The 25943-nt window shown below is 39.9% G+C and overlaps 1 protein-coding gene across 4 annotated transcripts in view; it reads left to right on the forward strand.

Moving 5' to 3' along the window:
* LOC100016457 (carboxyl-terminal PDZ ligand of neuronal nitric oxide synthase protein-like) overlaps window positions 1-25943 on the forward strand; it is a 73975-nt gene that overhangs the window by 29330 nt on the left and 18702 nt on the right. The window contains exons 2-8 of one of the 4 annotated variants that reach the window (XM_056812086.1): window positions 3841-3987; window positions 14171-14242; window positions 20773-20862; window positions 22113-22171; window positions 23667-23775; window positions 24103-24232; window positions 24843-24961. In XM_056812086.1, the coding sequence (XP_056668064.1) occupies window positions 14210-14242; window positions 20773-20862; window positions 22113-22171; window positions 23667-23775; window positions 24103-24232; window positions 24843-24961 (540 nt within the window). In that variant the 5' untranslated portion in view covers window positions 3841-3987; window positions 14171-14209. Of the gene's footprint in view, window positions 1-3840; window positions 3988-4521; window positions 5315-14170; window positions 14243-20772; window positions 20863-22112; window positions 22172-23666; window positions 23776-24102; window positions 24233-24842; window positions 24962-25943 lie in introns of those variants that run through there. The other 3 variants (XM_056812084.1, XM_056812087.1, XM_056812085.1) reach the window with 3 other exon arrangements.

Below are 25943 nucleotides of genomic sequence, written 5' to 3' on the forward strand. Positions count from 1 at the left end.
TGAACTGCAAAGTCTATCTCTGAAATTAAATTGTATTTCAATCAACAAGCATTTATTAAATACCTACTATGTATCAAGCACTGTGATAGTCAGTGGAGATACAAATGAAAAAGTGAAATATTTTCTACCTTTGAGCTTAAACTCCAATAGAAGAAGGGGTGGGAAAACAACATGTACCTCTATAATATAACTATACAAGATGAATTTGTGGAGGGGAAGCATAAGCTAGGGATATTATGAAAGTCTTCATATTGAAGATAATGCTTGAATTGCATCTTGGAAGGAAACTTGAGATTCTGAGGGTAGAGGGGAGGAGGGATTGCATTCTAGGCAAGGGTTACAACCAGAATAAAAGCATGGAAATAGGAAATGGAATGTCATGTGCCATGTAAGGAGGAATAAAATGATCCATTTGAGTGGACCACAGTTTGCATGAAGGGGAGGAATACGTAATAAGAATTTCCTAAGCACCTGCTATGTGCTATATTTTACTAGGTGCTGGAAATACAATTACATATGTACCATAATCCCTGGATTTAAAGGACGTTATATTTTACATATTGAGAGAGACAACAAATATGCATCAAAGTATATGCAAAATGGATCCAAGATACATACATTGTAATTTTATGGCTGAGGCGCCAAGGAGATCAAGAAATGCCTTATGTAAGGAATGGCTTTTGAACTGAGCACTGAAGGAAATCAGGGATTCTAAGAGGATACCTCAAGTAAGGAATGCCCTCCAAGAATGTGCTCCCAAAACACAAAGACAGGAAATAGAATAGTGTGAAGAACCATATTCCAATTCATTCTTGAGCCCAAATCTGACTATGCCTCACCTCTATTTGATCAACGCCAATGGTTCCCTATTGCCTCTAGGATAAGCTTCAAATTCTTCTATTTAGATTTTAAAACCTCACCACCTGGCTCTAATCTATTTTTTTGTGTAATTGGAAATCTTGTGCCTTTGAACTACATTTCCCAGGAGTCCACTGACTTCCTGTCCTTATATGTGTCATAGACTGGAGATAAATTGGGTGGTCTTCAGTGGCCAGCTCTCTTTGCTTCCTGGGTCAAGACTTTGGTGGAACAAGCTGTTTGAACAGGTAGATTAGCCATGGGCACATAGTTTTATTTTGTTATTTCTAGTGATTATTAATAAATCTTACAAAATATATTTGAAGTTATTTTATGTTAATTTTAATTTTTACATATTCCAGCTTTCTTGCATATTACTCTATTTCCCATACTCTGTGATCTAGCCAAACAACCATTCTCTTGGACTTTTATCCATGTACCCCATCTCCCTTCCTTTTGTGCCAGGTCTCGTTGTGATGGGAATATATGCCCTCCTCATCTCTACTTTACAGAATCCCTCTTTTCTCTTAATTTTAGATCAAGCACTTCCTCTTACACGAAGCTTTTTATTTTATGTCTCTAACTGCTACTACTCTTTCTTTCAAATTACTCTGTATTTACTTTGTGCTTAATTGTTTTTATCTTCATATTTATTTTGTTATAATCTTAAACCACATGCTCTGGAGTTATTCTCCCAAACTCCAGCTGTACTGGAAGACTGAGTCTCCAAAGCTTGATTCCTACATCTACTCAAAGTTCTAAGTAAAGCTCTGAGGGGCTGGCAGTAAACTATAATACTATCATTCATGAGACTCCACAGTGAGCTTTCTTTCTTAATTATCATGAAGAACTAAATTCCTTCATGATTATCAGTTGATAAGAACCATAGAAGAACCATAATTCTTTATCAGTTGGTAGCAATTAGTCAGTCAGATTTAGTTAGCCTTTTGTAAGAAGCTAAGTGGTACAGTGGATAAAGTACTAGGCCTGGAGTCAGGAAAACCTGAGTTCAAATCCAGCCTCAGACAGTGTGACCCTGGGCAAGTCATTTAATTCTATTTACCTTAGTTTTCTGTAAAATGATCTGGAGAAATGGCAAACCACTCCAGTAGTTTTGCCAAGAAAGTCCTAAATGGGATCAGAAAGAGTCAAACACAATTGAAACAACTGAACAACAATTGGGAGCATTTGCTAAAGTGCTATAGTAGGAACAGTTAACTCAAAATACTCCCCTTAAAGTTTTTGATACACTCTCCTGCCAGTACATACAGTGTCCAGGGTAAAATCTAATTCCAAATCTTATTTATCTTCGACTCCAAATGCAGACCCAGCCACCAGTCACTGCTATCCCAGGGATGCTGCTAGAATGCTGGTGGGGGGAAAAAATCTAAATTTATCTGGGCCTCCTAAGTTCAATTCCTTCCTCTGGCAAAAATCTAAATTTCTCTGGTCCTCCTAAATTCAATTTCCTACTCTGGCTAGGGATTAAAACATTGATGAAGACTGAGCCTGAGTGCAAATATGAGGCTCTCTTCTCCTACCCAAGCAATTTCTTCCCAGGAGCTTGGCCCTCTCTCCTTTCTTCTATAAGATACTAGAATTGCCTGATTCAAACTGGTTCCCTGGTTTTATGCAAGCATCATAGGACATAACCAAGTCACTTAACCAATAAACACAGACCTCCTGGGCAACATTACTACAGTTCACCTAATGGCTTCTAAAGACATCTAGGTTGATTGAATATTTTTTTGCATTTTGTCTAAAGCCTATGACTGATTGATTCAACAGAGATGCCCAAGCCTTCTTCATATCTAGTGGACAATTAAGCTTTATTTGAATCCTGTCACTTGCTTTAAGTGAAGTAGAATAATTGTTTAGGCTAATCCCCACCATTACACTCTCTGTCCAGTTTTAATATTTGCTATCCTCAACAAATCTACCAGAAGAAATGTGGCAAAGTCTATAGTCTCAAATCATGGATAGTTCTTTAGTATCTTGGAAAGACATTCTTTTAATCTCATTTGATTCTTACAAAAATCATCCTGCAAGTTAGGAGGTGTTATCCCTATTTAATAATTGAGGAAACTGAGACAAACAGCTCTACAGTGCCCTGGCACACAGTAGGCATTATATAAATGCTTATTCTTTTCATCCTCCTTTTCCTTACCTTTTTGAATGAATGCCTTCTCTATTGTCTTATACTAAAGATTCTTTTAAAAAAGCATATGTGGCACATTTCATAAACAAATCTAGTATTTAATGTCCTCCATAATACAGGCAAACATAGTTTAACATATCAATGCCATTTAAGAAACTTCTAATATGTCATCTCTGGCATTGGTGCCTGCAAAAATGCCTCATCCAAACAAAACAATAACAAAAAGGAAAAAATGAAAAGAAAAGACAATCAAGCTTCCCTTCTCAGAGGGAAATCCTAATCCCTTACAGGTTTCTTTGACCATGTAGATTTCTCCCCAGGAGGAGGAGAGGCATGAGGTCAACTGAAAGTCATCCACCTCACCAAACTTTCCTGAATGAACACTTATAAAAATTCCCTCAACAAATAAGAAAATTTGACTGGAGTTTGGCCAAATTGCTAAAATGTTTCATTCTAGACAAGGTAGGGGTCATATGTTTGGAGAGCTCTTAGAAGTCGAGTCTTTTTTTGAGATATTTGCATACTTATATATGTGTCTCTCCCTTTAGAAAGAATGGATGAAAAAATATCATTCGTTTCAAAGCACTGTATTAAGCTCTGGGGACAGAAATAGAAAAGTAGAGTCTGTCCCTGCTCTGAAGAAGTTTATGTTCAAATGGAAGAGTAAGTCTGAAAGAAAAGTCCCATAGTCCTTAGGGTACAGTTGTGAAACAGATGGTTATGCATCTTCTTTAATATCATTTTCACTAATAAAATCCTAGCTGTTTCTGACACATAACCATTTGGCGGTGCCAAGGACTGAGGCTGAGAACTTTCCTTTCCAGATTTTTATCATCTCTGAGCTGCTAAGGAGGAAGCTGAATGGAGCACCTTACTATAGGTAGCTGGAGGTTTTGGAGAATGTGGCTTCAACTAAGCCAGCTTTCCAGCAAGTGGCAGTAGATCCGGATGACTGGACTCCTCTCCAAAAGGTGGCTTCCTTAATTTATGGCTGTGAGGGTTGGGCTGAAATACAAACTCAATAAGAGTTGTCCTTGTTTCATTCTTTGTATTTCTATTGCTTATTGCTGACACCTAGTGTAGTGGCTGGCATATAGTAGGTGCTCAATGCGTGCTTGTTGATTGAAGGCCAGTTTGGCTGGAGTAAAGAGTATGAGGGTGAGAAAGCTAGAAAAATAGGCTAGAGCCAGCATTGAAATTAAAAGAGGTAATATTTGCTGCTGACTTTACCAAGTAAATATTCCTAGCATTCTAAAATGTTAAATCTGGAATAGACATTAGAACACAGAATCTTAGAGCTAGAGATAATCTTAAAATATAGATTGTTGAAGTTGGAAGGATAGTGAGAACACTGAATTTCGTGTCCGATCACCTATTTCATTTATTTCATTCAGAAACGCTCCAGTGTTTTTTGAGACGCTGCATGAACGCTAGGTGCTGCCTATCTCACGAGGCAGTCCATCCCACAAGAGACGCTTTCATTGTTAGAAAGTATTCGTTATATTGAGCAGAGATTTGCCTCTCCGTTTAAGTCTCTTTGTCTTGGACCTCCGGGTTCTTCTAAGCTCTTCTCCCTGCGCTTAGACTCTCAAGCTTCCAGCACAGCCCATTCCAGGAGCCAGGAATCAGACCTCTCTACCAAACTAGGGTGGACCTGACGGTGGGGTGCGGTGTGAATAGTGGGGCGGGGGATGTGCTGCAAGGCTGGAGGATAGCAGGTGCTCGGCCCGACACTTTAACGGCCGAGGGAGGCAGTAGTCTCAGCCTCCGAGTCCCACGTGAGGCAACTTTGGGCCAATGGGGCAGCAGCTGTGCGGGGAGGGCCCGGTTAGGCAACTAGGGGGTGTGGGGGGCTGAGGATCTCATTCAAAACCAGCGGGCTGCGGAGGCGGGAGGAGGGAGCCGAGGACCTCTCCCCTCCGGTGCTGGGCCCAACTAAAGGCCTCCGCACCCCTGCAAAACCCTATCCTCCTCATCCCCTGGGACTGGGAGACTGGGACTTGGGATTCGGATCGGGCAGGCCGGCGCATGATCCTGTAGCTAGGGATGCTCTGGGCAGCTGGTGGGGCAGAGGACACTGGCTACGGGTGAGCGCGCGCGAGACGACGGAGATTGGGCTGGCGGGGGAGCCGCTACATCCATCCCACCGGAGCAAGGGGTGGGCACCTCGGCAGCCAGGGACTTAGAACGGCCATGCCCGTGAAGAACAGATACAACCTGGTAGATGAGGGTTGCGATTCACGGCTCCCGCTGCACAGCGAAGAAGCCTTTCAGCACGGGATCCAATTCCAGGCCAAGGTAAGGCGTTGGGGCGTGCCTTGAATGGCAAAGCTAGGCAGATCTTAGAACTCAATGTCAGAGGCGGAAAAGGTTCAGACATAGAATGTCTACGGTGGAAAGAGATCTTAGAACATAGGAACGTTGAGGCTAGAAGAGACCTTCGGGTCATAGTGTCCAAACCTTTCTTTTTCAGATAACAAAACTGAGACCCAGACAGAATGCTATTTGCTTCCGAGGTCCATAGGGAGCATTCCCTGCCACGGTCCTGATTTCCTGGGTCTGTTCTTTTACCACCACCACTCCCACACATTTATTTTCTGTCCCCCTGCTCTCCAAATGGGTTTCATTTTCCATTCTCTTCCTTACTCTCTTTTCCCTAAATTGAGGATGAAATTTAACCCCTAAGATTATTTCCAAGCCCCTTCCAGTTCTGACACTATGTTGTAATGTCCCCTGAAGCTCTAACATTGTAGAATTATCTTTCTTTCTCCATCTTTCTGTTCCCTTCTCAGCTCTCAGCTGCTCCATAGCAACATGTTTTCTGTTGTACCAGACCCAGACTGGTACTCTTCCTCTTCTCCAGTCCACCTGTCACCAGCTAGCTCTGCCCAGCTTGTCTTTCCTGTCCTCTGTTCTGGGATATGGTGTCAATTAAGGCCAGTTGGCATGGTCACTGCCATACTGCAGATAATCCTAAATGAATGTCACGTCTCTGGCCATTCTCAGTAAGGAGGATTTGGGATGTGGGTGTATGTGTGTTTCTCAATGAGCTGAAGGAAGTTCCAGGATCCAATATGGATAAATGAAGTCAACATGATTCATCAATCTTATTTCAAGAGATTGTTTTATCCTTTTCCCAGGAAACTAGTTTGAAGTTTTGCTTCGTTTATCTTCTAAAGAGTTATCATGGTGCAGTTGAGTTTTAGAACAAGGCAGGTTTTCGTTCAAAATCCATCTCTGACATATACTAGCTATGTGGCCATCACAACTTTTCTGAACATCAGAACATCCTTTAAGACTTATCTACTGAATTATAGGAAGGTTGAATCTCTTGATGGAGAGAATTTTATACCAATAAAATCACAGATCCTTGACATACTGAATTATTTCTCCTTAATGGAAGTGCTTTTGACTAACAAATGAGAATAAGAAGAGACAAGTTCAATTATATAAGCTAGAATGTTAGAGGTCAATGGGACTTTAAAGATTCAGTACCCTTATTTTACAGATGAGGAAAATGAGGTCCAGAAAAAAGAGAAGCAGAAGACTTGGTTGTTATGGAAATTAGAATTGAAAGGTATATTAAAGGCCATCTAGTCAAACACTTTAATCTACACTGTACCTCAGATCTCAGTGTACTGGAATAGTCCTAGAGAGAGAGACACATAACATAATGGAAAAAGCATCAGCTGGGGATTCAGAGGACCCAGGCTCTCCTGTCAAATCTGTGACTATGGCAGAATCACTAAACTCTGAACCTCAGTTTCTTCTATAAAATGAACAGAATAATAGCTACACTGCTTATCTTATTATAAGGAAAGTATAAGTCATTATAAAGAAAGTACTTTATAAATCTCATTGCACTTGGAGTTTGAAGACCTATAATTTAGTCTGGGTATCTGAGTACTACCTTCTCCTCCATAAAGTGAGAGAATTGGACTAGATGAGTTCCAAGGTTCCATTCATCTATACAGAGGCTATATCCTACTATTCAATGTTCTCAGGTCCCTTCCAGCTCTAATGGATGCCAATCAGGGGAAGCTAGAAGAAGCAACTGAGAGACTTTAATAAAAACCTTGAAATAGCACTTGAATGGTGGGCAGACTTGGCGGAGAGAGGTGGACTAGATTTGCTAGGAAGAAGAAAGTGGTCTTGAAACCATAAGAATTTCCCTTCAAGGGCAACCCTTTTCTTTCAGTGTTCTCCAGGAAACTGTTCAGAGTAGCTGTCTCTGAGCACCCGAAGGCTCTTCCTCTCTCTTCTAAGCATTTCCACCAGCCTGATCTTTTTCTTGTTTGGACAGAACAAGGAGTAAAGTGCTCAGATACAAGTCTTTGACTCAAATATCAGATATTTCCTAGATATCTGATTCATTTTAAGTGGGTCAAAATTAGCAGGTGGAGTTTTCCTGAATAATGGAACAGACACAAAGCATGAGGGCAAAGAAAAAAACTCCCACAGATCATGCTTGTCACTTTTGGCTTAGATTCAACTGAGTTACCCAAAAATGGCTTTTGGTCGAGAAAAAAAAGGGTTACAATTGCCAGCTTCATGCTTACAGTTTGAGAAGGTATCTTGGGTAAGTTGAGATTGACTCCAGGAATTGCTCAGCTGCTAACTCCCAGATTGAAATTATATGATCATATTACCTCCCTGGGTCTCAGTTTTGTCATCCATAAAATGAGTAGTTGAACTAAATCATCTCATACTTCAACTCTAATATTCTGAGAGCTGATGTTCATTTCAGCTTTAAAAATCATGTACATTACAAGAATGTTAACTCCCCTTTTTTGTACATTATGACTCCTGGCCATAGCTGGGGAGGGAATTTGTTATAGTAGATATGGGGTTAGTGGGTTATAGGGAAGCTAAAGGTTGTTTTAAAACCTGAAGCTTCAGAAGCAGTATTCAGTGATGATCTTGGAAAAGTAATTGAGTTCTCCTGTCTGACATTCAAGGCTTTCCATAACCTTTCTTTCCAACTAATTTTCCAACCTTATCTCTTGCCACAGTCCAACTTAAACTCAGCATCTTCCAAAGAGGTCCCCCTTGCATCTGATTTTTGCTTTTAGACCCAGAAAAACGTGAAAACTGAAAGAGCCCTTTGTTCCACTCTTTCCTTTGACAGAGAAAGAACTTGAGGTTCAAAGAAGAGAAAGGGGCCCATCCAAAATCATACCATATGTTAGTGGCAATAGAGTTCTCCTAGCCCTGCATGCCCATCTCTCTGCTTCATTTTTTTATTTAACATTTTTTTACTTTTTTTTATTAGTACCTTTTGTTTTCATGTCATAGCCATTTCTAAATGCATCCCCACTCTCACTCACAACTTATCTCTATCTTACACCAAAGAAATGCAGTTAAGCAAAAATAATCACTATATTGTTCATGCTTGACAACGTCTTGACAACCCATCCTCATCCTAAGAGGAGAGAAGTGTGTTTCATTTATCTTGGATCATCCTGGTTTTTCAGTTACTCATAGCTTGACTTTTTTATTCTGATCTTTTCACTTGCATTATTGTCATTGTGTTAGACATCATTCTTTTGCTTTCATTTGTTTCACTATGCATCAGTTCAGACAAGTCTTCACATGTTTCTCCAAATTTTCACATTCTTTTCTGTATAATAATACCCCATTATGTACACAGACCACAATTTATTCAGCCATTTCCCAATGATGGCCACATACTTCTTTTCTAGTTCTTTATTACCACAAAAATGCTACTACTATGGATATTTTTATATACATTAGACCTTTCTGATTTCAATTTCCTTGGAGGTACTTCCTGTTTTTCCAAATCCCCCTACATACACATACAACGAACTATTGTGGATGATACTTGAGTTCAAGCCTCTTTTCCAGGGATTAATTAGCTTATATATGTTTATTTACTTGTATTTAATACTTATTTAATAAGTACTTGCTATTTTCCAAACTTTGTTGCCAGGCACTGGAGATGCAAAGTAAAAATGAAATAGTCCTTGCCTTTAAGGAACTTATATTCTATTGGAGGAAACAACATATATCTACTTAAGTATATAAAAAATACAGTAAATATAAAGTCATTTTAGAAGGTTGGAAGAGGGTCAGAAAAGACCTCATGTAGAACATAGTAGTTGAGTTGAGGTTAAAGAGACCTGGTGACTCTAAGAAACTGAAACAAGAAGGGTTATGCATTTTTTGACATGGGGACAGCTTGTGCTAAGCATAAAAATGAGGGATAGAATATTGTATATTCAGAAACACAAGTAGACCAATTTGGCCAGAAGATTGCCAGCCACAGGTAAGATGAACTTTTTTCTCTCACTTCCATAGTCTTTAGTATTGGTCCTATAGTAGGGTCTTTACCTCCTATTGTTTCATAATATCATTAAATATTCTTATCTAAATTATGTAGCTTTTATATTTATTTTTTCATGTGTGTTACTGCTGCCTCTTCAACCAGACTATGAGCTACTTGAGAGTAAGGATGGTGCCTTCGTTCCTTTAACTAATCCATGTAAGGCATGGTTTTTAATCCTTTCTTCTTGGCCCACTTCCCATTTCAGAAACTTAATCTAAGACATCCCCAAAAGGTAAATCTTTCTATTTGATACTTTTGTAATAGAAAAATGATAATAATTGAGGGAAAATTTTTTGTAAGTGATTTATTGGCTAATTAGTTGGACTGACTGGGGAGTAACTGGGCAAACCATTTGACTTCTCTGGCCCTGTTTCTTCATTTGTAAAATGAAAGAGTTGGATCTTCTAAGGTCTCTTCCATTTCTAAATCTATTATCCTATGATCTTTGTCTCCTTTGGAGCAATTCCTACAGGTCTTTACACCTAGTAGGTTCTCCTCAATAGCTGTTTAATTGAAAAATATAACCTTTGTAGCTTGAAGGGCCTTCAAAGGTCATCTCACCCAACCTGACAAAATCTGCCCCCTTGTAACTTTCACCTATTTGTTCTAGTTTGTCTCTCTTGGTCTAAACTAAACCTAAATACCTCTGTTGTAGAACAACCCTTCAAATACTTGAAGAACAGCAATTATGTTCCCATCCCCAGTTCTTCTATTATCTAAGTTAAAACATCTTTAATTTCTTCACTGGATCCTTGTGGATCACAGGCTCCAGGCCCCATCACAATGGTGTCCTTCCAACTGCTGGAATTTTCTCTCTGACATTTTTGACACGCATGCCAACTTCTGCTTGGATAGTCTAAGGGACAGGAGAAATTCTGTATGTAAAATTCTAGATTGAGTAAGCAGATAAAGGTCCAATCCCAGTTCTGTCACTATTGCTACCTGTGCAACCATGAACAAGTATCTCCATTCTCTGGACTTCAGTCTCTTCACCTAAAATAAATCCAGGAGGAATGGGGGGGTTGACCTAGATCATATCAAAGGTCCCCTCCAACTCTAAAGTCCTGTTCTACTTCACCACTTGGATAGCTTTCAATGTGAGGAAACCCTAAGATTAAAGTAAAATCTGCCTACCTATTCAATTGCTCTTTATGCTGTCCTCTGAATAAACCTAATCCCTCTTCCTATCATGGTCTTTCAAATAAAATTCGAGCTTTCTTGTTTGTTATTTAAGGCCTTTCACTATCTGGTACCAAACTCCCTTCTTAGGCTTTCACTGCTCCCTTCTGCTCACTTTACATTCCCTTCAGATTGATCTCTTTACTGCATCTCTTTATCTATGTGTCTATGGAGGCTCTATTTTGTACTTATGAGTATACCATTTCCTTACCTTTCTTTCTTAAAATCTCTAACTTCTTTCAAAACTCAGCTCTAGGGCTACCTTTCACATGAGATCTATTCTGCTATTCTGATCCCCCAGATGCTGGCATTCCCTTGCTAATCAAAATTACTTTGTATCAATTTTAGGTCCACATATTGATGTATATAATGTTGCCCTTCAGATAGAATAAAAGCTCCTTGAGAGCAGAAACTGTTTCTGTTGTCTTTGTATCTCCAACACCTAGCATGATGCCTGGCACCATTTATCACATTATTTAATAAACGCTAATTGAATGAATTTGAAGTTAGAAGTAATTCCATCTGTAAAATTAGTATGTTGGATGAAATAAAGGTTTTAAATCTAGGATCCATGGAATCTCTGAGGAATCTGTGGATTAATTTTAGAGGGTCTGTGTACTTGGACAAGAAAAAAAATTACATCTTTATTTTCATTAACCTCTAAACTGGAATTCAGCATTTCTTTCAATTATTTAAAATATTCTGAGAAAGGGTCCATGTCACACACAAAAAAAAGGTTAAAAAGACCTGCTTTAACTCCTTCACCCCCTTTCTCATTCTCCATATGGCATGGACCATTAGAGATAACTGAAGAGAAGATTCCTGTTCTGGAGGAGAAATCAGACTAAACAGTCTCTAAAGTCCCTTCCAACCTTAAAATTCTACAATCACAAGATATCTCCCCATCAAAAGAAGTAATGCTGGGCTTCAGAGTTCAATTCAATCTTTGACTGAATTTAAGGGTATCTATGAGTGGTTGGGAGTGGATCTTTGGTTCTTCAGATTTGATGTCCTCTTTCAAAGTGAGTTCTCCAATTTCTTGGAACTAGGCAAGACTGATTGATAATCAACTTGCCAAATTGAATTCTTCCCCCCCCCCATCTCTAGGAAAGTCAAGAATGGGATTAAGTAAAATAATAAGAGAAACATGTTTCTAAAATGTACAAAAAAAGAACACTTGATCTTAGCTAAGAGACCAAAAAATGATAAAAAAAAAAGTACAAAAAAGAACAAAGTAAATTTCTAACTAATAGTGTGAGGATTCAGGAAGAACTGCTAGTAGAAATCAGTATTTGATGAGAACCTTGACTGGAGCTGTTCCAAGAGTTCTGGGATCCTAGAGGTAGAGAGGAGGGAACATTCTAGGTATAGGTTACAGACTAAAAGAAACTATGTTAGTGGGTATTGGAATGTCATGAACAAGGCACAGTAGGTAAGCCATTTCTTATGGCAAGTAATGAGGAATCAGTGTGGAAGGATAGATCAGAGTCAAAGAGTAGAGAAGCTTTAAATGCTAAATGGAGGTATTTGTCTTTTATCCTAGACATAATAGGGAGCTGTTGAAGCTTCTTGAGCCAAGAAGTGAAGTGGTTGATCAGAATTTAGGAATATTAATTCCTTAGGTTTTTGTGAATTGGGGTGAGGAAGGGCTGGAGTGCTAATTAGCAAGTAATTATAATAGTCTAGAGTGGCAACTGGTGATGGGGTGATGATGTCACTGTTCAAAGCTATGCTTTGAAATTTTTGAGCTTTGTATCTGCTTGAAGGAGCAAAAGAAGAAGAAAGGGAAGTGGGAAGAGAATCTGATTCATCCTAGAACCTCTATTTTATGGAGGAAGGCCCTGATTAGCCATTAATTCATTCCTTTCCAGTCTATACTCCTGACTTTCCAAATGATTTTGTCTATCTTCTTTTCTAATGCCTCTTCCTTTCAGCTCTTTTTCATGTGTTGTCTTCTTCCATTAGAATGTAAGGACCTTAATATCTGTCAAAGGTTGAGTCACTCAAATTTATAAGTAGCTAAATCAATTTTACAAAAAAATCAAGCCATTCCCCAATTGATAAATAGGCAAGGGACATGAATAGGCAATTTTCAGATAAAGAAATCAAAACTAAGCACATGAAACAGTGTTCTAAATCTCTTATAATCAGAGAGATGCAAATCAAAACAGCTCTGAGGTACCACCTCACACCTAGCAGTTTGGCTAACATGATAGCAAAGGAAAGTAATAAATGTTGGAAGGGATGTGGCAAAGTTGGGACATTAATTCATTGCTGGTGGATTTGTGAATTGATTCAACCATTCTGGAGGGCAATTAGGAACTATGACCAAAGGGCACTAAAAGACTGTCTGCCCTTTGATCCAGCCATAGCACTGCTGGGTTTGTACCACAAAGAGATAATTGGGAAAAAGACTTGTACCAAAATATTCATAGCTGCACTCTTTGTGGTGGCAAAAAATTGGAAAATGAGAGGATGCCCTTTGATTGGGGAATGGCTGAACAAATTGTGGTATCTGTTGGTGATGGAATACTATTGTGCTCAAAGGAATAATAAAGTGGAGGAATTCCATGGGAACTGGAACAGCCTCCAGGAATTGATGCAGTGAAAGGAGCTGAACCAGGAGAACATTGTACACAGAGACTGATAGACTGTGGTACAATCAAATGTAATAGACTTCTCTACTAGCAGCAATGCAGTGATCCAGGACAATTCTGAGAGACCTATGAGAAAGAACACCATCCACATTCAGAGGAAGAATTGTGGGAATATAAACACAAAAGAAAAGCAACTCCTTGATCACATGGGTTGATGGAGATATAGACTCTATATGATCACGCTAGTGCAAATATCAATAATATGCAACTATTTCTTGATCAATGACACATGTAAAACCCAGTGGAATTATGCATCAGCTATGGGAGGGAAGTGGGGATAGGGGAGGGAAAGAACAAGAATCTTGTAATCATGGAAAAATATTCTAAATTAATTAAATAAAATTTTCAAAAAATAAAAAGAATGTAAAGACCTTGAAAGGAGGGACTGTCCTTTCCACATGTATTTATATTCTGAGCATGTAACAGTGCTTGGCACAAAATGCTTAATAAATTCTATTGACTTGAGGAGAAAAAAGATATGTCCCCATCCTAGTCTCCTTCTGGACCTATTTTAACTTATCTTCACCATTCCTTTAATAATATAATAAAAAATTCCTATAATTCCACCCAGAACTGAACAAAAACCTCTAAGCACTTCCTGACCAGTATAGAACAAATCAGAATTATCACCTCTCTTGCTCTGGACTTAATACCTTTACTTATTCAAATGATGACTGCATTAGCCTTTTGCCAGCAGTTGACTCATTGAAAGCCCAATATAAATCGAATTTGTCAGCTGTAATTGGTTTGGGTTCCTTAAGAGAACTTGGAGATCTTTCCGGTGAAAGGCCATATAAAAGGACTTCTTCCATCCCAACTCATTTGCTGACAGTACCACAGCTGTTTTTTTTTTCCTTTTGGTAAGGGAACTGAGGAGAAGTTAAAACCAGTGGAGCTATGGCTTCCCCCTTTCTATCCACTCTTCTTCCTCTTCCCCTTTTTAATGACCAGTTTCTTGTCTCCTTCTTATAGTACATTGGGAGTTTGGATGTGCCCAGACCCAACAGTCGAATGGAGATTGTGGCCACAATGAGGCGGATTCGGGTGAGTGTTAGGGCCAGAGAATCCCAGGAATAGCTTTCCCTGGGACTGGCCCAAATCCATGGTGACATGTCTTTCTGTCAGAAATCAACTATCATTTAACTCTGAGCCCTGTACAAAGCACAGGAGACACAGAGAAAGACACACACAAAAACCACTATTATAATGATTTTGTAGGAAGCCATAATTATGACTCAGTGTTTTATAATAATAATAATATTATGATTTGGTTATCACATAATGGTTACATATAATTTCTGTCCACTGGTGCCCTCCTGAAAACTCAGCATGAAACTGTGGATGTCTTTTGGGGTTCGATAAAGCTAAATTAACCAAGTGCAAGCATTCACAAGTCTAATAGTCTAGATTTTTATAAACTGAGAAACCTTCAAGAATAGGCCTATGAAAGGAGATTGTGTCTGCTATCCAAGGATGACCAGCTTTGCTAAGTGCAGAGAGGCTCATCACCTCAAGGTTAGCCTCCAACTGGTGAATTTTTTTCAGATACATCAACTCATGCAGACTATCCCCTATAATGTAGACAGTCTGCACTGTGCATCTAGGAAAAGGAAGCTCAAATAGGATATTGGATCCTTAAAGGACCTGTTAGATGGGATTTGTGAATTGCTCTGGTCAAAAGAATTCATCTCCTGGTGGTCAGTCTTTGGGTGATGATCTCATTTAGTTAATCAATCAATTATCATTTTTTAAAACCCTCACTTTCTGTCTAAGAATCAATACTAGGTATTGGTTCCAAGGCAGAAGAGTGGTAAGGGCTAGGCATTTGGAGTTAAGTGACTTGCCTAGGGTCACATAGCTAGGAAGTATCTGAGGTCAAATTTGAACACAGAACCTCATATCGCCAGGCCTGGCTCTCTATCTACGGAGCTGCCCCTCAATAACCACTTATTAAGCACTTATTATGTTCCAGGCACTGTATTAAGCATTAAAGTTACAAAAAAAAATCAAAAACAATTCCCAGAGAGCTGGTCTGTGCTCTCAAGGAGTTTGTATTCTAATGGAGAAGCTGCCATGTAAATAACTAAGAATATATAAGGACAGAGTAGATGGAAGGTCATCCCAGAGAAAAGGCACTGCAAAGTGGTGGGAAGGGTCTCTTGCAGAAGGCAGAATTCACGTTGAGTCTTAAAAGAAGCTAGAGAAGCCAGGAGTCAGGTTGTGAAGAAAGAACATTCTAGGTACTGTGAAGAGCCAGCAAAAAGTCAGAATTAAGAAATGGAGTGTTGATTTCAAGGAACATCAGGCAGGCCAGTAGAGCCGGACCTCAGAATATGTGGAGGTGAGGGGTAAGACACATGAAGACTGGAAAGGTACAAAAGGATCCAGGTTATAAAAGGCTGTATGTAAGTGGCAAACAGAGCCTAGTTATGCTGGTCTTCGAGATGTCAGAAAAGCAGACAATTTGCAGCCTATATTCTAAGCTGCTTCAGTTAGTTTGGTAAGAACTGCCCAAACTTGTCCTCTACTAGTCTAGTATTCAATAGCTTTGGCTTGCCTCCATGCCAAGGTGCTACAGCCTCAGTGATGGAACTGAGTGGAAGAAGATTAACAGCGGAGATGGTAATAATAGCTGACCTTCCTCCAGTGTTTTACTTCCGTGATTTCATTTAATCTTTACAACTACCCTGGGAGAGAAGTGGGTAAATATTTTAATTCCAATTAAATATCAAAGTGACTTGCCTAATCACACAGGAAGGAAGTGGTATAGTGAGGCCTAGAATCTAGGCCTTCTGAGTTTTTGAGTCCAGTATAGACTACTTTAATATACATTTATGTATATGTATGTTCATGTATATATGCTCACATATTAAATGTATACGCTTTTGTTGACAGGCCCATCCTGCTTCCTAGAAAATATTTTAAATAGAAATAAACTTATTATCATCATCACTGAGTTCTAAATCATAACAACTTGACTCTCCTTAAAATTAGCTTTGAAGGGGCAGCTAGGTGGCTCAGGGGATAGAGACTCAGGCCTGGAGATTTGAGTTCTGAGGTCCTGGATCCAATTCTGGCCTCAGGCACTTCTAGCTGTGTGACCCTAAGCAAGTTATTTAACCCCTACTGCTCTTCTGGCCTCAAATTACTATATAGTATTGCTGGAAGGTAAGGTGTTTTTTCTAAATTGGCTTTGAGATCATAAATAAGGTTCTTCTCATTCCTTACAACTCTCTATCCTGAAATCTTACATATTTTTTGCTAATGACTCCTCTTCCTTTGCTGGAAATACGTTATGCTGCCATGACATGGGCTTCTTTCTCTTAGTCATCATCTTGCCTGGTTTCTCCTCAATACCCTAGAATGATAATAAAAATAAGTACTATTCTTAGATTGCTTTAGCAAGTTTGCAAAACACTTTCTTTACAACATCCCTGTGAGGTGGACAATTCAAGGATTGTTTTTCCCATTGTACATAAGAAAAAAGTGAGGCTTAGAGAAGAGATGTGACTTGCTTACAGTTACGTGACTAGTAACTGTCTGGACAGGATTTGAAGTCCAGAACTCCTGACTGGCAGGTTAGCACTTTATTATATCATATTACTTCTCTGTTTTCAGAATGTGTTCTCAGGATAAAGTGTGATTGAATTAGGCCCAAACATTTTTCAGATGAGTTGGAAGTCTTCTAGGAGATTATCTGGGGTTTCCTTTTTCTTCATCTGAAAGAGAATATGACTGCATCTAAATTAGGTTCCCTTTGTGCCAGGCAGCACATGGAGAGGTTCCTATACTCATCTCTAGAGAATATCGAGAGTAAACATTCCCCTTCCTGCTTACCCAGAAAATCCATTAACATCTCACTGAGATAGGAGCTGGGCTAATTCAGACCCCATAACTTACCTGTTGATCTTCCTCTAAAAGATAGAGACCAGGGGCAGCTGGGTGGCTCAGTGGATTGAGAGCCAGGCCTAAAGACAGGAGGTCCTGGGTTCAAATATGACCTCAGATATTTCCTAGCTGTGTGACCCTGGTCAAGTCACTTAACCCCCATTGCCTAGCCCTTATCATTCTTCTGCCTTAACCAGTATGCAGTATTGATTCTAAGGCAGAAGGTAAGGGTTTTTAAATAAAGAAACAAAGGAATGAATGAATGAATAAACAAACAAGCAAAGATAATAAATAAGAAAATAAAAGATAGAGACCACAGGACCCAGGCCCCCTCAGGAAGTTCTCCTGGATCTCATGAAGTCAGAAGAGCTTGTTGCCCCTAACATCGTCTATTGTACAGACAGGGCTGAGTTTCAAGAGCCTTTCATTGTAGATGAGAAATATTGGCCATCGATAGTGTAGTGACTGCTGCCTTTCCATCTGAATAATGATTATAAAACTCTATTTCTATCATGCTTTCTTCACAATAGAACAAGCATTTTCATGCTCTTTTTAGAGAGAAAATGAAATCTAGAGGAGCAATGTTGGTATGGGTGGGGTTGGGGAGAAGTACTAGATTTAGTAATCAGAAAACGGAAACCGTTCCCTGGGATAACTTTTATTTACCTACAGAATGAGAAGGTTGGACTATACAATCTGTTAGGTCTCTTACCTCTCAAGATTCCAAGATTCCCTAACTCTAAGCAGTGATTTGCCCATGTTAAATCACACAGATACAGCTGGAAAGGAATGACTTTTCCCTTCCTCTCAGAGTCTTTTGAATCCCAGGCCTTTGTTTTTTTCCAAGATATTCAAGTCACATTTTTTAACATTTTGCTCATCCATTTTCAGGTTAGGACCAATTCTCTCTGAGATCATCCATGTTTTCTACAGTCAATATACCATACTAATTTATTCTTTAAAAGTAAAACAATGGTTAGTAACAGGCTCTCTTCTCCCTGTCATTCTTTTTGGTAGGCAGAGGGGACTCAGAAGACGGGGAAACTATGGTGGTTCAAAGTGGAGGTCAGAGTTGTTGGGGGGATAGCTGAGGTAGACTTTCTCTAAGCACTCTCTCTGCCCCTGGAGGCAATTGGATGGGACTGGTAGTCAAGGACTCCATTAATTCTTACTTATGGCTCTCCCTTTTCCTCCCTTTGGCTTCCAGAATGTAGAACTGCTCTGTCTGAGGAATAGTGGCCCTTTACTGTCATTTTGAAGAGAAGAATGAGGGAATAGGGGGTGGGAGGCAGAGTCTATGTGTCTCACACTTTCATGTCAATCAATAAGCATTTATTCAGTCCTGGGGTAGTTATGTGGTGTAGTGGATAGAGCAATGGGCTTACATAAGGAAGAACTGAGTTCAAATCCAGTCTCAGACACTTTATTAGCCTGAGCAAGTCACTTAACAACCCTAAGAGGTAGGTACTTTATTTTACAGATGAGGAAACTGAAACCCTCATCTGTAAAATAAAGTACATACTTCTCAGGGCCGTTATAAGGACCAAAACATATAATAATTGTAAAGCATTTCACATAGTGCCTGGTACATAATAAGCACTATATAGATCTTAGCTATTATTATCACGATCATTAGTAAGAATAAGAATAGGGGCAGCTAGGTGATGCAGTAAATAGAGAGCCAAGCCTGGAGATGGGAGGTTATGGATTCAAATCTGGCCTCTGATATGTCCTAGCTGTGTAACCTATGGGAAGTCACTTAACCCCCATTGCCCTAGCCCTTACCACTCTTCTGCCTTGGAATCAATTCATGGTATTGATTCTAAGACCGAGAGTAAAGGTTAAAAAAAATTCAGAATTGCCTCTACTGTACTTGCCAGAGTTGTAAGGACAAAATGAAATATTGGTAAAGTGTTTTGAAAACTTCAAAGTGTTTTTTTAAATACCAGTCATTATTACTCTGATGATGCCTTGCACATATTCACATTCACACATGTACTTTCACACTTAAACTTTCATTGATACATACTTACTCAATTACACATACTCAAATACAGGTACACACACTCATGTTTTTCTTCAAACACATATGAGCAACACATAGCAGATGCTTAGATTCTCATGCTTTTGCACTCTTGACACCAATTCACCCCCATATGCATTCTGCTGGATTTATATACAGAGTTAGTGAGGATCAGAGCTGTGGTTCTGTAGTTGGAACCTAGGAATAAATGAATAAAAAAGCTCTTATTAATAGGGATGCCAGTACCTAAAAAAGAGAGAATCTCTGCCCCTGCTTTCTTTTTTTTCCTTTTTCTTAATTTTAAAATTTATTTACTTAAATTTATTTCTTTTTATTCCTTTTATTTTTTCAATTACATGTAGAAACAATTTTAAACTATTGTTTTCTGACATTTTGCAATCCAAATTCTCTCCCTCCCTACCCTCCCCCTTTCCTGAGACATTAAATAATCTAATATAGGTTATTCCAGTGCTGTGATGTAATATATATTTCCATATTCCTCATGTCATGAAAGAAGACATATATATATATATATATATATTGTCTGTACAATAAAAACCTCATGAAAGAAACAAAGTGAAAACATGCCCTTCCCTTCTAATAAGAAATATTCCTATGCCTACCTCTGACCCCACTAAGATACCAGTTAGTGGACATCCATGAAACAAACAAGAAGATGAATCGTCCAAGCATCTATGCACATCATTCCTGCTCTTCCTGAACACCCAAGGTGACCTTCTGGCATGGAGCACTGAATCCAGGGGGATTAGGATTCTGCCTCAGAGCCATAGTAAGGAGAGGGAAGGGTTGTGGATAGCAGGAGCACTAGAGGAACAGATGAGATTGCCTGGCTGACAGTTTCTCCCCAGCCCTCCTCCCCTACACTGACAGGAAAAGAGACTCTGGCAGGGTTTCCAATTTTATGCATTTGGCCTAGTTAGCATCTTGAATACATTCCATATTTCAGCTGTAGTACTTTCTTGCTTTTTTTTCCTTATGTGTAACAAGAAACAGACAGCTGAGTTTTCTTTTCTGTAAAATAAGAGGGTTAGACTAGAAGATTTCCAGTTCCCAGTTCTAACACTCTGTTCTATCTAATAATATTCTGTGTTCTAAGTTCATTCCTAGCACTAACAATCTATTTTCTAAATACATTTCTACCTCTAACAATCTGTGTTCTAAGCTTATTCCTACCTCTAAAAATCTGTGTTCTAAACTCATTGCTAGCCCTAACAGTCCATGTTCTAAGCTCCTTCCTAGGTCTAACAAATCTCTGTTCTAAACTCATTTCTGGCTCTAAAAGTTCATGTTCTAAGCTCCTTCCTAGCTCTAACAAATCTGTTCTAAACTCATTCCTACCTCTAACAGTTCATGTTTGAAGCTCATTCCTACCTCTATCAGTTCATATTCTAAGCTCATACTAGTTATAAAAGGTAATGTTCTAAGCTCATTTCTAGCTTTAACATTCTATGTTCTAAGATTCCTCCCTTATGGAAAGGACTGTAATTCTTATCTAGAATCTGGAGTGTCTGCCTCTGACAAAAGCTAGCTGGCAGTCATGTTGCCGACTTAATGATCAGGGATCCTGGTTGATGCTCAGTGTACCTAGCATGGCCCAGTCATGCCAATTACTTCCAAGTGATGAGCATCTCTTTCCCTCTAGTGCGAATTCAAAGCAAAAAATATTAAGAAAAAGAAAGTCAGCATCGTGGTGTCTGTTGATGGGGTGAAGGTGATTCTCAGGAAGATGCAGGTGAGTACCTCTTACTCTCCCTTTTTTACCAAGGAGAGGCCCCCTTCCTGAACAGAACCCTCTAGAAAGAGTGGCTATAACTACATCAAATCCTCCACACCCTCTAGTGCTTCTCCCTGCTCAAACCATATGGCCTTAGTATAGCCAGGGCAGGAAAGGGTTTTGGTATCAGAAGGTTCTCGAGGTAAAACTGAAGGGGAAAGAAAGGAAGAGGCCCTGCAGACAGGAGTGAAGTAGAGCTAAGAAAGAACATTGAATTTAGAGTGAGAAGACCTGAGTTGGAATCTTGGCTCTTCCATTTACAACCTTCATTTATGACCTCTGGCAAGCCCTAAACTCTCCTGGCATTAGTTAGATTAGATAATCTCTAATTTCCATTCCTGCTCGAAACCTTATATGTTTGGCCCTTAGCACAAGTCTGCAGGGACACAGAGGGTTGGCTTGTATTCTCTCTTCTATCTGTTCCTCTCCCTTTCCCAGGTCTTCATTCCAGTCCATCCTTATCACTTTCCACTTGGATGGCTACTACAGCCCTCCCCTGGACCTTTTCTGCATGTATTGCCAGAGTCATCTAGTCACAGTAGAGCTCTGATCACAGCCGTCCCCTCTCAAACACCAATGTAGTTTAGCTGAAAGAGTGCTGTCTTTTTGTAATAAGAGGAGCTAGATTCAAGTTCTAATTTTACTATTTACTATCTATATAACCATGAGCAAATCACTTTTTCTATCTCTGGGCATCTGTTTCTTCCTCTGTAAAATGAGGGATTGGATTAAATAATCTCTAAAGTCCATGACTCTAAATCCTAAAAGCCCATGAATACCTCTATCCTATATGAATCCTCTTCATCCATCCAGGGTCAGCTCAGGCGCTACCATCACCTTCAGGACCCATTTGTAGCCATTTTCCCCTCTGAATTCCCATAACAGTAGCTCTCTGCCCCACTCAGGCTAGCTCTTGAGTCAGTCCTTTAATGATCATAAAATTCATACCTAAAAAGGGGCCTTAGAGATTATCTTGACCAATGCTTTCAGCTTGGGTCCTCTGAACTAAATCCAATGACCTTTCCATTCTGCCATTCTACATCTGAAGGATATATTCATCATTCTGCTTCCACTGATAAATTATAAGCTGTCTGAGGGCAGGAACCTATTCTCTCTAGCTCCCTGAGGTCCTCAATTAGCCAGCACTGCACTCAGGAATTGGTTTATGTTTTGTTTTGTTTTGTTTTTAATTTTTTGCTTCTTTGCAGAGGAAAGAGTGGGCTTGGGAAGAGAGCAGGACACTGGTGATGCACGACCCTGTCTACAGGTAAGGATTGCCATTCTCCTTAATTCCTTTATCTCAGGAAAGATGACTGATGAGAGATGGTTGTTCCACAGAGGCCATCAGTATCTGAGCAGGAATATCACAAACCCCAACTCCAGATGTTATTGTTATTAAGAAAGACTAAGTCATCCCTAAAACCTGCACCTTCAGCTGCTGGTTTTGTCTATTAATAAAGGGGACCCAGGTATATCTGATAACCTCAAGTGACAACTGGAGAAAGGGAAGAAAGTAAGGGGAAGAGAGGATGCTTAGGGATAAGAATAGAGGAAGGGTTTGTAAGTAAAAGAGAAGCAGAGGGTATGCCTACTTCTACTAGCATAGTATCTCATGAGGCATGAGAGAAGAAGCATCCCTACTAAAGAATTCTAGAGGAGGTAGGCAAGATTGCACTCACTGTCTTCTGGAAGGAACCAGGTTTCCATCAGTACAAGAAGATAGAAAATATGTGAGAGAAAAAATTCTAGGAGAAGAAGAATTTGTTAACAACAGAATAGAATGTCCAGAGGGCACAATAAAATAGGGCCTGGGGATAGGGAAGGCAGCACTAAGAGGGAGAAGTATCAAAGGGATGTTCCCTTCCATAGTCAGCTACTCTGAGTTGTTGATTTTCTAGGGAAGTTTGCTAACCAGTGAGTTGGGTCCTCTCAATTCCATCCTGAAATTCAAGAACATTGGTCTGTTCTCTAAACAACGGGAAGCAAGGGATAGAAGTAGCAGGGAGACTGAGTCTATAAAAACCAGCACCTAGGTCATGAGCACACTACATACTCAGCCCTGGTTAGGTCAGATGTCTAAAATCTCAGTCCTGGACAGTCCTAGGTAGTCCTGGCAGCTAGAAGCTAAGAAGTCTGATATCTGAGCACTTGATGGTTATAGATGGCTATGGTGGTGGTAGTTTTCCCAGACAGGTCAATGAAATGGTGGAGAAGCTAGTCTACATATTGGCAGCAGGTTCTAGATTGAGGAGGTTCCCTATATCCAATTTTTGAGTAGTAATGGAGTTAAAGCCCCATTTCCCTTGGTCTAGTGATAAGAAAAGAAAGAGTGGATACTGGACAAGGACCTAGGTATCCATGGAAGCCACCACTCACCTGGCCTTTCTGTGACATTGTTTTTTTTCTGAAAGGGCATAGCAGACATTGCCTTCACAATATGGCATCTACTGCCACCTACCTAACCCCATCCTAGGATGCTCAGTGGTAATAAATGACTATCCTTTTTTTTTAGGCAGATCCAGTGGTACAGGGCACCTGGATCAGTAGTCCTGGGGCAAAAAAAAGCCACCAAATCTCATCTCAAACAGAGTCCCCACGAACCCTCCTGTGTCCAGTAAAGTTGAAGGGAAATATAGATCCTGGGGAAGGAGCATTGGTGTCATTAGTAACCCCTACCCCACCTTGGGTACCTAGTGGTAATGGAGTGCTGAGACACTGTTGTTTTCTCAGTTTATTATATTGATATGGGGCCTTTCTCCTAGAATCTTCTACGTGTCCCATGACTCTCAGGACCTGAAGATATTCAGCTACATTGCCAGGGATGGGACCAATAACTCCTTCCGGTGCAATGTATTTAAGTCCAAGAAGAAGGTAAAGGATCTCAACATCCATTGCCAACACATATTCTCTGTTCCCATTTCTGAATCCTATCTCCCTAATCTGAATTAGGAATCATACCACAAGGAGCACCTGAACTAAGAAACAGGAAGTCCAGAATAGGCAGGGTGGGATGCACTTTCCCCAACACACTCAAAAGATGATGTTTTCCCCCCAAGCCCAAGAGTACCAGGCTAACTTGTGAAATCAATGTTAAGAGAACTAGGGGTTGAGGGATCAGGTCATAGTGGGGTTTAGGGGCTGGGCTAGGACCTACACTGTCAGTTTACATGCATCTTTTTGTCCATCTGTATGGGGCAGAGCCAGGCCATTCGAGCAGTGAGGACAGTGGGCCAGGCCTTTGAAGTTTGCCACAAGCTGAGCCTACAACACCATCTACCCACTGCTGATGCAGCCAGCCGCCAACCCACAGAGAAGAGGCCTCAAGCAGGTACTCCATCTCTACCTTTCTTTCAGCCTTTTCCATCTAAACTCTACTTCTCCTTATTTAGGATATTCCCAGGAAAGCAATCAAGCCAAGGCAGGGGGGGAGACCCAGGTAATGTGCTATGATGTAACAAGTATTAGTCTTGGAGTCAGATTATCTGAGTTGGATTCTTGCCCCGGATCCTTACCAGTTGCTTCAACGTGAGCAAATCACTTACTTCTTTGTGCCTCAGTTTCCTCCCCTGTAGAATGAGAATATACTTGTACTTATTGCCTCATAAAACTGTTGAAAGGAAACTTTTAAAAACCTTAGAATGACACAGAAATGAAACTTATTGTCATCACTATTTATTATTCTAGGAACTTATTCCCTAGGGTGGCCCTGTAATTAGAACTATGGTCCTAGCACAAACTCATGTATGTCTGGCTCATGCTTCAGGGAATATGTCCCAGAACTGCCTTCACTCCAGCTCCTCTGCTCAACCCACCAACCAATCACCAAACCATGGCAGACCTTGCCTCTGGACAACATCAAATTATAGTAACTCCATGGCAGAACCAGACCAGTACCTTTTCATACAAAAGACCCCCTCTTCTCTTCTCCTTTCCTACAGCATATCATCTAGAGGGAAGGAAACTGAGAGAGGAGGATGGGGCCGACGGGGACTCTGATAGAGCTGTTCTGAGGGAACAGAACAGCCAAGCCAAGCCAGAAAAGGAAAGACCCAGAGAGGTAAAGACCTAGCTTCAGGATATGAAGCTTCTAATGTGGCAGGGACCAGAAGGAGGCAGAGAATTCAGGGGAAAGTGGAAGCACTCATTTGATTGAGAAGATAGACTCCCTCTTTGTCTTATGAAGACCTGCTATGGGGTAAGGGACCCATAACCTAGTGTCACATAAGGATCGGTTGAAGGAATTAAGGATATTTAGGGCAGAGAAGACCTGAGATGAACATCATTGCTACCTTTAGATATTTAAAAGGACTGTCATGTAGCATAGGGATTAGTCTTATTCTGCTTAGCCCCAGAAAGCAGAATTAGGACCAATGGGAAGAATTTTCAGTGAAATAGACCTTGGTTCAGTATGAGGAATAACTTCTAAATAGAGCTATCTGACAGTAGAATGAACTGCCTATATAACTACTGAGTTGTCTTTCATGGAAGGTGTTCCTGTAGAGACTAGCTGACTCTCTATGAGGAAGCCTATAGTAGGGATTTCTGTTTCAAAACAGTTTGGAATAGATAACATCTAAGGACCCTTCTAACTCTAAGAACTACTTATTCTAATATTTTTAAAATTTAAAATTTAAATTTAAAAAAGAACTACTTATTCTATAGTCCAAAGCCAAGCCAAAAAAAAAGTTTTGAGGGTTTTTTTTTAGGTTTATCTGTGGTTTTCAATTATCCAGGCTGGTATTTCCCTTTATAAACCTTGTGGGGTAATAAAAGTTGGTATGTGTATTTCACTTACAAGCCCAGTTCCCAGATCAGGCTATCCCTACAAGAACTAGGTATCCCTAAGAATCTAGGGTTATTAGAAACCAAATGTATCAGGTAGGAAAGTGTGAATCACAGTCAGATTTGGGTCCCTGCCTATACCAAAGCACACACACTCTAAAAGATGCCAGTATGTATGTGTGTATGAGTGGATATTTCTCCTCTCTGCTTTGTTATATCTGTCTCTTTCTTTTTTTATTAATTAATTAAGAAGATTT

Source organism: Monodelphis domestica, chromosome 1 (genome assembly GCF_027887165.1).
Source record: "Monodelphis domestica isolate mMonDom1 chromosome 1, mMonDom1.pri, whole genome shotgun sequence".
In the NCBI taxonomy this organism is placed as follows: Eukaryota; Metazoa; Chordata; class Mammalia; order Didelphimorphia; family Didelphidae; genus Monodelphis; species Monodelphis domestica.